Source organism: Pithys albifrons, chromosome 32, assembly GCF_047495875.1.
Source record: "Pithys albifrons albifrons isolate INPA30051 chromosome 32, PitAlb_v1, whole genome shotgun sequence".
In the NCBI taxonomy this organism is placed as follows: domain Eukaryota; kingdom Metazoa; phylum Chordata; class Aves; order Passeriformes; family Thamnophilidae; genus Pithys; species Pithys albifrons.
Genome location: NC_092489.1, coordinates 605,713 through 619,133, shown reverse-complemented (window position 1 = coordinate 619,133; position 13,421 = coordinate 605,713). Strand labels below are relative to the sequence as shown.

The window sequence follows — 13,421 nt, the reverse complement described above, 5'->3', positions numbered from 1 at the left end:
AGAACTCCTGTCAGGGGATCAAAGAGGCCAAAGATTGGGTCAAACCCAACAGCAAAAGCCATTTCAAGTCCCTCCCAGGCCATATTTTGAGGAAGAAACACCCAATAGCACCTGTCTCCTGCTCACCTGCCTGTGACTGCAGAGCTCCAGCCCCTCACATGCCTCAACCTCACATCAAGAACCTCAATTAAAAGCTTTTTGTATTATTTTAAGGAATTCCCACCTGTTTTCCTCCTGTTTGACCCCTCAGGTGTTTCTGCATTCCCAGTGAGCCTCTTGCCCTGGCTGTGCTCAGCCCCATTTCCCCAGGCACAGGGGAGGCTGCAAAATGTAGAAATATGTTTGTAAAAAACAGATTAGAGGCCTGGCTGGTGCCATTTTTGGGGCCAGACTCTCCTCAGTCACGGTGTGAGAGGGTGTCCGAGGTCAGTGTCGCTCTCAGGACTTGTCATGCCCAGGGAAACAGTTTGTGCCAGTCTGAGGCGTCCTGGGGATGGACCTTCTGCAGCCAAGAAATGTCACAGGGAGTGTATTTTGGCAGAGAAATGCTTCTTTCGGGCTCTCGGAAGACTTTTGGGTCTGTTACCTTTGGGGTCCATTTGCTTCTCCATCCCTGTGTTGAGGTTTCCAAACTCATGGGGAAAGTTGGGTTTGGTGGCCTCTAAAATGAGATCTGGGCTTGAAAAGAGCAGGGAAAGGCTGGAAAACCTCCAGAATTAATACAATTTTGCCCTCAAGAACCTTTCCTTGATGGCCAACAGCAGCCCCAGGAAGCCTCAGGGGAGCCAACCCAGCTGGGAGGGGAGGGAAGGGGCTGAGGGAGGAGCCCAGGGCTGGAGGGTCCCACGGCCACCGACTCCCAGCCCTGCCAAGGGCTGCAAACTGAGCCCATTCCAGGAGCTTCCAGGTGCTCCACTCCAGCCCTGTGTCCCAGGCTGCTGCACCCCTTGAGCTCCCTCAGCTCCTGGCTCTGCAAGGAATTGGGAAACTGGGCTGATGGCAAGAGAAGCTGTGAAGATCAGCACTGTGAGCTGGTGGTGCTGCAGAATGAGACCCAAATGGGAAATAGGGAAGAGGAGGCTTGAAAAGGACCCCAAAGTCCTGGGTTTTCAGGTGGGCAGGGGGGTGAGGAGGGTTTGGGGTGGTGTTCAGGGCACAGGGACACTTGTGCCCCATGGATTTGGGATTCCCATTTCCTCAGTGGCTTTGCATCCCATCAAACTCTCCCCAGAGAGATTTTTGGAACAACTGGTCACCTCCAGTTGGCAGGAGAAGCCCAAGGCTGTTCCAGGCAGGAACCTGCAGCCAGTGTGGGTTGGAGTGAGGGCAGGGCAGGAGTGGAGACGGGTGAACAACACACCCAGCACCCCCCAGGTGGGACTGTCCAAGGGCTGTTGGGATAAAAAGCAGCTTTGCTTCATTTCAGCCCCATTTTGTGCCCTGATCCCTCTCCCTGAGTTTTTGGGGTCTGTGCAAAGGTTTCCTGTTCCTCTGGCAACGCTCTGCAGAGCAAGGGCTGGGGGCACAGGGCACAGTGGGGTCGGTTCTGTGGCACATGGGGGTCATGGGGCAGAGGGGGATGATAATTGATCAACAACAATTTAATTATGAATAATTTAAGTGTAAAATATATTTAATAAGTGGAAATAAAAAATAAATATTTAATTAATATGTGAATAAAAATTATTAAAAATAAAAATATAAAGGTATAAAACATGAAAATATAAACAAATATAAAAATAAATAATGAAAATATATTTATATAAGTTATGAAATCAAAGTATGAACAAAAAATAAGTATTAAAATATTAATTTAAATGATATATAGTATTTATATTATTTAATATATGATTTTATATAATATTATATATATAAAATATACATGTTAGAAACATAGAAATAAATGAATAATAAAAATAATCAATTGAAATGTAATCAAGAACTTAGAATTCATCTACTATTTAAATAATATATTATTATAAATATTAATATAAATATATAAAATATACAAATATACAAGCAAATAAATAAATTATGCAGTGAAAATATGAAAAACAATTGCTTATTAAAATATTTTTAATATTCTAATTCATCATTATTATTCATTTAGTATTATAAAAAGAGAACTATATAAAGACCTCATAATAAATATTATATTCACATTATAATATCTATATTAGTGCATGGTAGTGAAAGGGAAGAGGAAGAAGAGGAGGAGGAGGAGGTGGGGGATGTACCTCCACGAGCCCTTTCAGCACCTTCCTCTCTCCCCCCACAGCCCCTTCACACCCCTCGGAGCAGCTTCACCCTCGGCAGTGGCTCTTTGTGGCTCCTGCGGCCGCGGTGACACATGGACAGCGACTCAGAGCCTGGAGGGACACGAGCCCACCCCCCTGCCGGGCTCTGCTCCTGCTCCAGAGGGGCCAACCCCCCCCCCCCCCCCCCCCCGTTATCCCGGATCCCAATGTCCCGGGGGCAGGGACAGGGCACTGACCACTATCTCTGCCAGCCCTGCTGTGCCCCGGAGGGGCCCCGGTGAGTGACGTCCCTCGGCCCCTCTGCCCCATCCCAGGGGTGCTCTACCGAGAGAGAAGGGTTTGGAGGGGCCAATGTCCCTGATGGGGCTGGATCCCTTCCCTGCAGGAAATCCTGGGCAAGAAAAGGACCTTGTATGCCTTTTCCTGAGCTGCTGGTGGCCACAACCCAATGCTTTGCCCTCCAGAGGGTTTGCTGCCCACCCCCAGCCTGGGGCACAGTGTTGGCACCAGCAGGTTTTGTTCTTCTCACCCAGTTTCCTTGGGAAGGATGGAAAATACAGCCAGTGCCCACGGACACCGTGCAGGGCTTCACCTGCTCAGCAGGGCTGGGGGGCCCTGCAGCCCCCTCTGGGATCACTCCAAACATCCCCAGGGCTTGACTTGGGAGTCTCCCCATCCCCAGGACACCTCTGGGTGCAGCTCAGGGCAGGAGAGGGAGGGACTGAGCTCTGAGGCTCTGCAGCTTTGCGGGGACAAGTGAACAAAGAGGAACCTTTTGGGTTTTCTGGGCTCCCAGAGAGCCTTGGGAGGTTTCCTCGCTGAGCAGAGGGATGTGGGGGACCTGCAGCTGAGGCAGAGTATTAAAAGCAGAGCAGGGAGCACAGAAGAAGCAAAGCTGCTTCCTCCCTCCCTCACAGGATGGTCCCATTGCAGGTCTTCACTGGTTCTGTGCTGTGCTGGGAACTGGAGGGGTTGGGCCACTGGTCCTGGTGGCCATCGTGGTGTGGCTGCTGCAGGGACAAGGTGAGGCATCCAAAAGGTATAAACCCCCCTGAGGACATTGTAAAACTCCCCCAAATCCATTGGAGCCCAGCTCCAGGCAGGGGCTGGAGGAGATTCCCCCTTTATTTCCAGCAAGGAGCAGCTCCTGGGTAGTGGCAGTTCCTGAGGGATTGGAGGGCAGAGCTGCCAGCAGGGGCTGATTGATGTGGGTTTGGGGTTGAGATGCTGCAGGTTCCTCTCTCCACACTGATGGTGGTTGGAAAAACCCAGGGATTCCCTCTGTGTTGTGGCCAGGAGGACTTTCCAGGGCTCCAAATTAAAATTATAGACTCATGGTTGGGTGGGATTAAGGGCAGCTGGTGGTGGATCTTTGCAAAGATGGAAGTTTGAGGTGGAATCCTTCATTCCTGGATCCTTCCAAACCCCACTGGGCTCCTCTGGGGGTGGCTGCAGATGGAGAATTTCCTCTGGGATCACCAGTTGCTGCTGACCTTGTCAGAGTAGGTGTAGGCACATTGGCCATTACCCTGGATGCCAAACCTACACCCAAGAGCACAGTCAGAGCTCATGGAAAGATTCCCATTGCCAGAGAGATGAGTGGAGGACTTTGCAGGGCTCCAAATTAAATTTAAATATAAACCAGAGGGACACTCATGGTTGTGTTGGAAGAAGGGCAGCCCCAACTAGGTCTAAACCAGCCTCTGCCTGTGTGTGCACCCACCCACAGCACAGGCTGTGCTGGAGCAGCAGGACCTCCTGGCCCTGCAGAGCTGCCCCGTGGGGACACTGCCCTTGTGTGTCACAGGCACCACAGACTGTCCCTGCCAGCCCTGCCCACCATCCCCATCTCGGCTCAGGGCCTCCCAGTGGCCCCTGAACACCAAAGAACCAAAGCCTCGACCCCCAAGAGTGCAGCCCTGCCCATGGGCAAAGAGACCCCAGGGCTGCCCTGCACAAAGCAGCCCCTGCAGAGCTGCCCAGAGACACAACTGGGGACACCACACATGATGCTTTTAGGAAACAGCTCCAAGAATTGCTTGGCTCTTATTTTATTACAAGTATTCACTTCCCCCTTTGGGGGCAGCGTGTCCAACAGGCCACTGTTGTGTTCCATTTGGGCAGAAATATTTCTCCAAGGAATGCAGGTGGCACAGACGGTGCAGAGGGAGCTGCCAAGTCACCCCAGTGTTCAGCCCTGCCCTGAGTGGCACCAGCATTGCCCTTTCTCACACATCTCTGGGGAAAACAAAGGTGTCAGGGTGTAGTTTCTAAACAAGGAACCCTTGAAAAGATCTGTTTAGGACCTGACAGCAAGGTGACTCAGGAGCAACCAGCACAGGAGTGGGCAGGAACTGTTGGCCAGAGGTCCATCTCGGAGGGGAGGGTGAATATTTTAATTTTATTTGACACTACAGAGGCGTTTTCTGGGTTGGCCTCTGGAATTTTATTCTATTTCAAGATCACCGGTAACAGGGCTGTGTTTGAGTGCTGCAAATGAGGCCTGGATGGCCCTAACTCTCCTTGCCTTAGTGCTCAGGGGCTGGGGGGAATTGCAATGTCTGCTGATGGCTACAGCTGAGACTAAACACTGAGTTCACTGTCACAAATGCACTGTGGGTGGCACAGATCAAAAGAGGCAATTGCAATTTTACAGATATAAATCAGGTGGAAAAATAAGAAATGGAATTATACAGCATAAATTTTTAGTAACAAGAATCAGATCTGTTCCAGAAATGTCTTTGTGCACTGCCTATTTTAGATGTATCTGCTTGTGGTTTCATGGGAGCCTGAAAATGCTGCTCAGCCCATCATTGTCACACCTGCAGCATCAGGGAGTAAAGGGAACCCTGCAGGGAGGCTTCAGATCTGTCCCCTAAATCCCATTCTGAAAGGACATTGAATGAGGGAGCCCAGCAAGTTTTCAGTGAGAGACAGGCAGCTGCAAGCAGGTCCAACCAGCACACTGGATTTACACCATCTGGTCTCTGCTGGAGGGTCCCTCTGGGCTCTGACACTGCCCCAGACCCCTCTCCCAGCCCCTCGCTGGCCCAGAGGAGACACTGCCCGTGCTGGGATGATCAGGGAGCACTGGGCTCTTGCCAGTGGCTTCCCTGCCCAGCCAAGCAGGGCTGCCTGAGCTTCTCATCCATCACCAGCCCCAAGTCCTTCTCCTCTCTGGGGCTGCTCTCAATCCATTCTCCACCCAGCCTGTGTTTGTGCTCCATAATCATGTGAGAAACTGTAATGAATGCAAATAGAACAGACTGTGGCTAAGCCTTATCCTCCCAATCCCCAGAAGCAGAGGAAGTTTTTTATTCTGAGGAGGTTTTGTGTCAGGGACCAGAGTCGTGTCTGGGCCTGTCATGTTTGGTCTGTTCTTGTGCTCGTCGATGTGGTGTGAGAAAACAGTGCAGTTTGCCTGTGGAGACCTGAGGCCTGGAGAAAGAGCCATCAGTGTGAGCTGGAAGTGCTGAGAGCTTGGGCTGTGCCCCAGGAAGAATGACGAGCAGAGCCGATGTTGTCCCGGAGTCAGCCCCTTGAGCTGCTGCAGCCTGGGCTGGTGCGATGGGCACGCAGGGGCTGGTGCTGCAGCTGGCAAAGCTGCCCTGCAGAGAGAGGAGCCAGGAGGGGTGGGCTGGGCTGGGGGTGAGAAGGCCCAGCTGGGCCTGGTTTAGTGCAGGGCAGGGCCTGAAGGGGCACTGCCTGCCTGCCCTGCCACCAGTGCTGCTGCACCTGCTGCTCCTGCCCTGAGGGCTGGGGAGATTGCAGGGCTGGGGATGTGCTGTTTGTGTGCCAAGGAACAGGATCCATTGGCTTGGGGAGATTGCAGGGCTGGGGATGTGCTGTTTGTGTGCCAAGGAACAGGATCCATTGGCTTGGGGAGATTGCAGGGCTGGGGATGTGCTGTTTGTGTGCCAAGGAACAGGATCCATTGGCTTTGCTCACCAAGAAATTTGCTTTGCTACTTCAGCTGTGTTTTAGTGTCTTTTCTTTTGTGCTGAGAATCCTCCTGAACCTGGAACATTGGGAACAACCTGGTGACCCACATACCCTGGGACTTACATTGGGAACACACCTGGTGACCAACATTGCCAGTGACCCACACTGGGAACACACCTGTCTGGAGGTCTCCACACCCTCCTGGTTCTCTGTTGGCAGTTGGGTGAGTGCAGGGGAGTAACATCCATCAGGACACAGACAGATGTTGGAAATTCATTGGGAAAAGGGGATTTATTGACTTCACACCCCAAAAAAATCTCACCTGCTCTGTCCCATCATCTCCTATGGTGCCATCAAGCCTCCTGGTTCCTTCCCAAATCCCTTAGTTCCATTCAAAAGTTTCTTAATCTCTTCTAGAATCCCCAGAATTTCACCCCAAATCCCCCCAGTTTTTCCCCAAATCCCCAAGATTCCACTCAAAGTCTCGTAACTCCTCTCAAAATTCCTTTAATTCCACTGAAACCTCCCCTGACTTTCACCTCACACCACACTGGTTGTACTCAAAGTTGCCTTAATTCCACCTCAAACCCCTATAAATGCATCAAAATCCTGAGATTTTACCATAAATCTCCTGAATTCCACTGGAAATTCCCTCACATAAAATTGATCTCATTTCACCCCAAATTTTCAATTTCATCCCAAATCCCCTTAATTTTACTGAAGATCCCCATTAATTTCACCCAGAACTCCCTTAATAAATTTTAAATCTCCCCAATACCATTTATTTCACCCCAAATTACTTTAATTCGTCCTAAAATTCTCCAAATCTCCCTATTTCCACCTCAAAACTTCCTAATTCCATCTAACTTTTTTATTTCTACCCCAAATATCCCTAAATCTACCCCAAACAAAAACCCCCTTAATTTCACATAGAGATTATTTAAGTCCACCCGAAATTCATTTAATTCCACCCACCCTCTTCTAATTTTGTTTAAAATCCACTGAATTCTACTTTAAATTCCTGGAATCCCACCCAAAATTCCCTTAATCCCACTCCACATCGTAAATCCGGCCCGAAATCCCTGCCTCAACTGACCAGTCCCCCAAAGTGCCCCCAAATCCCTCCTGGGCCCTCAAGTGCCCCCTTTGGAGCCCCAAATCCTGGAAAAGGGTCTCATGGGAAGGGGGGGCTGGGGTTTTTTGGAGGGATTGGGGTAGAATTGGGATCTGAGGGTCAGTTGGGGGGCACTTGGGGGTGTCATGGGTGTCTGGGAGGGAATTCATGAGCACTGGGGGGATACTTGAGGGGTCTGAGGATGGAATGTGGGAGTTCAAAGAGTCTTTCAGGGGACACTTGTGAGTCCTGGATAAACCTGGGGGGCACTGAGGGGTTCGGGGAGGAGATTTGAGGGTCCTGAGTGGGTATTGGGGGAGGACTTGGGGGTTCTGGGGGAACTTCTGGGGTAGTTTTGGGTTCGGGGGGCACTTCTGGGAGAGATTGGGGTCCGGGGGCACTTCTGGGGCAGTTTGGGATCCGGGGGCACTTCTGGGGCAGTTTGGGGTCCGGGGGCACTTGGGGGGCCGCAAACCGGCTGGGACCGACCCGATTGGGCGCGGGGGAGACGGGAGTTGATGTCCCGCCTGTGATTGGCCAAAACGGGCCGCGGTGCATGACGGGAGTTGTAGTACGGGACAGGCTCAAAATGGCGCGGGTCTCCCTGTGCCGTCCCCGCACACTGCAATCCTGAACGATGATTGGCTGCGAGCCGAGACGGGCAGGCCAGAAAGCCAGTCAGAGGCGGCGCAGGCGGAGGGCGGGACTCGAGGGCGCCGCCGGGAGAGGTGAGCAATGGCGGCGAGTTTGGGGTGATTTCGGAAAAATTTGGGAGTATTTGGGAGGCATTTGGAGGACTCAGGGCGGGTTTTGGGGGTCCCGCCCGACCCGCCCACCCCTCACAGAGCCCCGGGACGCCGCCGGGGCCGTTTTGGCCGTGAAGGTGAAGAAGCCGGGTAAGCCCCTCCCCCCACCCCGGGATGCGCCTCAGAACGCCCCAAATCCCCACCTGAAAATACCCCTGAGATCCCCAAACCCCCCACCCGGGACCCCGAAAACTCTCTGGACCTCCCCAGGATGCCCCAAATCCCCTCCTGGACTCTCCCGAGCTTCTGAAACACCCTCGGTCCTTCAAACACCCCAGAGATCCCCCAAACCCCCTCCCAGACCACCAATCCTTTCCCAGACCTTCTAAAAGGCCCAGGAACCACCGAACTACCTTAAATACCTCCCGAAAATACCCCTGAGAGCCCCAAACCCTGCACCCGGGACCCCCAAAACTCTCTGGACCCCCCTAGGATGCCCCAAATTCCGCACCTGGTCTCTCCCGAGCTTCTGAAACACTCTTAGCCCTCAAACGCTCCAGAGACCCCCCAAACCCCCTTCCAGACCACTAATCCTTTCCCAGACCGTCTAAAATACCCAGGAACCACCGAACTACCTTAAATCCCCTTCCCAGTATCCCAAGACTCTCCCAGACAGTCTAAACTGCCCAGGACTCCCTGAACTACCCCCAGGACTGCTCTAAACCCTCTCCCAGACCCCAAACCATGGCAGGACCCACCAAATCCCCTTCTAGGACACGTAGCCTTCCCTAAATTCTCTCGACCTCCCCCCAGACTCCTGCCCAGACACCCCCCCCAAACAACGCCACGACCCCCAAACCACATCAAGCCCCCCCTCCCCCACCCTCCCAATTCTCTCCCAGTCTCTCCAAACCAATCCAGGACCCCCAGGCTACTTCCAGACATCCCCAAACCACCCCAGGATCCCCCTGAACTCCCTACCAGAACCCCCAAACTGTCCCCAGACTCTGCAAAACCACCCCAGGGCCGCTCAAAAGCCTCCCAGACCCTCCAAACCACGCCAGGTCTCCAAAACTGGGATCTCAAAATGACAACTGAAAGAGGGAGAACTGAAGCTGAGTGAGACACATGGGCAGGCCTAAGAAGCAGGAAAATGGGATTTATCGATTGGTTTTTTTCTAGAAGCTGAAAGGGGCCATTTGGGGATGATGCTCTTGGAAAAGGGAACGGTGTGAGCCAGTGAGGGGTGACCACAGTGTGGGGTGCAAGCCCCAAAGGGACTTTGCTTGAGGAACATCCCTGGATGGTGGAAACTCCTGGGATCCTCCCATTGCCCCACATGGAGGTGCCTGGCACAAATCTCCTAAAACCCCAAACCATCAAAATTTGGCTGAAAAACCCCTCCAAAGTATGAAAATTAAGATGAAAGCAATTCCAACCACCAAGATTCACCTCCCCAAAACCCTCCCAGAATTTTGCTGTCTCTGGTCTCTCCACTTTGGGGCTCTGGGGGTCCCCCCTGTCCAGGCTGTTGGGGGTGCCTTGTGTTTTGGGGTCCCCTGTCTGGGGTTCTTCCTTTCCCAGGCTGCTGGAGATCCCGGGAATTTCAGGGGTCTGACTCTGTGATCTGGCCCCATTTGGGGTTCTGGGATTCCCCTCTCTTCAGGGTCCCACTCAGGACTACTGAGAGTCCCAGGGGTACTTTTGCCCCTGACCCTGTGCTGTGGGTGCTCAGGAACCCCCTGGGACCCCAAAACAGGGATTGCAGAGAGGGGGCACCCTCAGCAACCTTGAGTGGGAGGGGTCTTTGGAATCACCACCCCAAGCAGAGAGTCAGAGGAGAAGCTCCACTATCCCCCAGCTCCACTATCACCCGTCTCTGCTCCCCATCTCCAGAGGTCACCAGGCATCTGGTGTCCATAATAAGCTCCAAACTACCGAGATTCAGGCCAAAAAACCCTCATCAACATCAAACTTGCAAAACATCAAGATTCATCCAAAACTCATTTCAAAATATGGAAATTAACCCAAAAAACCCCTCCCAGAAGTTCCCCTCCTCTGGTCTTTTCAGTTTGTGGTTCAGGGTCCCCCCCTGTCTGGGATTCCGAGGGACCCACGTGTATTAGGGTGGGTGGGTAGACCTGTTCTCCCTGAGACCGCCGGATAGTCCCGTTCTATGTCTGATGGGTAGACCTGCTGTCTCTGGCGCAACTTCTCTTTAGCTCGAGGGCCTCCCTCCCTTCTCTGACCCTCCACAGGCAGACCTGGCGGCGCCGGCGGATGGGTAGAACTGTTCTCTCAAACCCCGTCGCCCACAACGCCTCCCAAAGCTGCTGTGTCTGCCCCGCTGGGCCTCCCCTCCTGATGGGGGTAGCGGGGCCGACCCATGAACATCATCCGCAGAAGTGCAGGAAGTGCAGGGGACAGCCACGCTCCTCCTTTTCCTCTTCTGGTGATCAGAGTGCACACAAAAAGGTTTCAAGTCAGCAGGAGAACAGGGAAAGAGAAGGGGCACCCCCAACTCCACAGTGCCCCCGCTGCCCCACCAAGGGTCATAAGGGCTGTGCCATGGAACACGAGAGCCAGGATGGGCCCGGACAAAGCCCCCAAGGGCACCAGGATGTGCCGCTCCTTGGAGCCCGCACTGGGGCTGCCGTGGGGCGGGGCGGGGCCGGAGCTGCACACAGGGACGGCAAAGGGCCCCGACAAAGTGCTGCGGGACCCCCGAGCCGAGCCCCGACTAGCCTGGGGGGCTCTGGAGGTTTGGTTTGTGTTCAGGAGGAATGTTGGGGCTTGAGGGACCCGAAAGCTGAGCTGGGAATGCCTCCTGGGGGCTATTGGGGTCCTTGGGAAGTGTTTTTGTGGGTCCTAGTGTCGGTTCCCGGCAGAGCCCCTTGGTGGGCGAGGGGAATGCAGGGACCCCCCTTGGTGGGGTTAGTGTGCCTGGGTCAGGCCCTTCATTGACGGGTTGGGGAGGGGGCCTCCCAGAACACGTGGGACCCCCATCAGCCCGGACAGGGGAGCCCCCCCAAACCCCGAAGTGGAGAGACCAGAGAGGGGCAACTCCTGGCAGAGCTTTTTTGGCTGAGTCTTCATGTTTTGGGCTGAATCTTGTGGTTGCAGGAGGGACACAGTGCAGGGAAAGGGGATTTCAGGGGGTCACAGGGCCAAGGAAAAGGGGCTGTAGTGTCTTGGAGAAATGGGATGCGACTCAGGGGGAGTCTCTGTGCTCAGAGAAGGGGTTCCAGGGGTCCCTGGTGTTAAAGAAAGGGAGTCATGATGTAAGGACACACAGAATAGCCAGAAAAAGGGGTTCAAATGAATTCCCAGTGTCCCATAAAGGGGAGAGTCTGTGGTCTGGGAAATGCAGGAGGGGGTCCCAGAGTGAAGAAAAAGAGGGGTGTGGGGTCTGAAAAAGGTGGGATGCCAAGGAAAGGTGGTGCAGGTGGATATTGGTGCAGGATAAGGGGGTGCAGGGGCTTCCCACTGCCTGGGAATGTGGGAGCAGGAGGGGACCAAAGTGAAGAAAAAGCAGGACTGGAGGTGGGGAAAGATTATTGAGGGGTGCAGTGGGTCCCTATATGCAGAAAGAGGAGTCCAGGGGGTGTCAGGTTAAAGGAAAAGGGAGTGTGGAGTCTGAGAGATGTGGGATGGTGGGAAAGGGGGATCATAGGGATCCTGGTGTCAAAGAAATGGGGGTTTGGGAGCTGAAAAACCAGGAGTGGCCAGGTAGGGGGGTCCTGGAGCCCCGGCAGCCTTGAGAGGGTGGGGACCCTGGAGAGGCAGGACCCCCCGTACACAGGAGACCCCAGCATCCATGACAGGAGGGACACCCAGAAACCCAAAGAAGAGAGGCCAAAGACAAAGAACTTCTGGGAGGGTTTTTTGGGCTGAATCTTGGTGTTTTACAGGTTTTTTAGGCCACGAGGAGACCAGTGATTTCTAGAGATGGATTGGGGCAAGAGGAACCCCCAACCCATTGTGCTCACACCTTCTTTTTTCCCTAAAAAAACCAGGATTTTTCCTTTCCAAAGCTTGGCCAGATGGAGGAGGAGGCTGCAAGGAAGAGGAAGATGCCCCGGGACCCCCAGGCAGGTGAGGAGGAAGTCAGTGCCCCTTTGCCCCTCTCTTGTGCTGCATCTTCCAGCCCAGCATGGCCCCGGCTGCAGGACAACCCCGCTGCCGACGCCGTCCTGCCGGGGCCGGGTTTGGGGGGATGTCCTTGGCCTTCCCTGTGGGCCGGAGGCAAATGCCCTGAGTGTCCTTGTTCCTTCCTGGCCCAGGCCCCGAGCTGAGCACGGGGAGCACGGAGGACAAATCCCCCCAGCAGAACCTGGTGGCAGAGGCTACTTTGAACAGCTCCACAGAGCAGGAAGTCACCGAGGAGAAAAAGCCACGGAGATCCCTCAGGAGGAGAAGCTCTCAACCGAGTTTTGGGTCCTCCAATCAGGATAGAGCCACCCAGCATGGGAAAGATGGCCAGAGCTTCAACCAGAGCTCTGAGCTGGGGGTGCAGCAGCAGCTTCAGAGCAGGGAGAAGTGCTACAAGTGCTTGGAATGTGGGAAGGGATTCAGCCAGAGCTCCAACCTGATTCGCCATCAGCACATCCACACTGGGGAATGGCCCTACATGTGTAGGGAATGTGGGAAAGGCTTCAGTCGGAGCTCCCACCTGATCAGCCACCAGATGATCCACACTGGGGAATGTCCCTATGAGTGTTCCCAGTGTGGGAAGAGGTGTCGGACCAGGTCCCATCTCCTCGAGCATCAGCGCACACACACAGGGGAGAGGCCCTTCTGCTGCACCGAGTGCGGGAAGAGATTCAAAAAGAACTCCCACCTCATCTACCACCGGCGCCTCCACACCGGTGAGAGACCTCACAAATGTGGGGACTGTGGGAAGAGCTTCATCCGTAACTCTGAGCTCATCATCCACCAGATGACCCACACTGGGGAAAGGCCGTTTGAGTGTTCCGAGTGTGGGAAGAGGTTTCAGACCAGCTCAGATCTCCTCAAGCATCAGCGCACACACACCGGGGAGAGGCCCTTCTGCTGCACCGACTGCGGGAAGAGATTCAACAGCAACTCCCACCTCATCCGGCACCGGCGTATCCATACCGGGGAGAGGCCTTAGATGTGTGACGAGTGTGGGAAGAGCTTCACCCACAGCTCTAACTTGACCAGACACCAACGGACCCACCAGTGAGGGAAGATGCACGAGTGCCCCGACTGTGGGAAAAGCTTCATCTGCTGCTCCATCTCTGTCACCCACATTCCTTGTGCCCCACATTAGGAATACCCCTGGCTCGTGGTCTCCACATCCTCCTGGTTCTCCGTGGGCACTTAACACAGGGGGAGGAA

The 13,421-nt window shown here is 53.9% G+C and overlaps 1 protein-coding gene across 1 annotated transcript in view; it reads left to right on the top strand.

Annotated features, from left to right (window-relative positions):
- LOC139684145 (uncharacterized) overlaps positions 1 to 13,421 on the top strand; it is a 1,342,464-nt gene that overhangs the window by 1,082,397 nt on the left and 246,646 nt on the right. Inside the window, 1 exon segment of the mRNA XM_071579746.1 lies at positions 12,536 to 13,262. Within this exon segment, the coding sequence (XP_071435847.1) occupies positions 12,536 to 13,262 (727 nt within the window).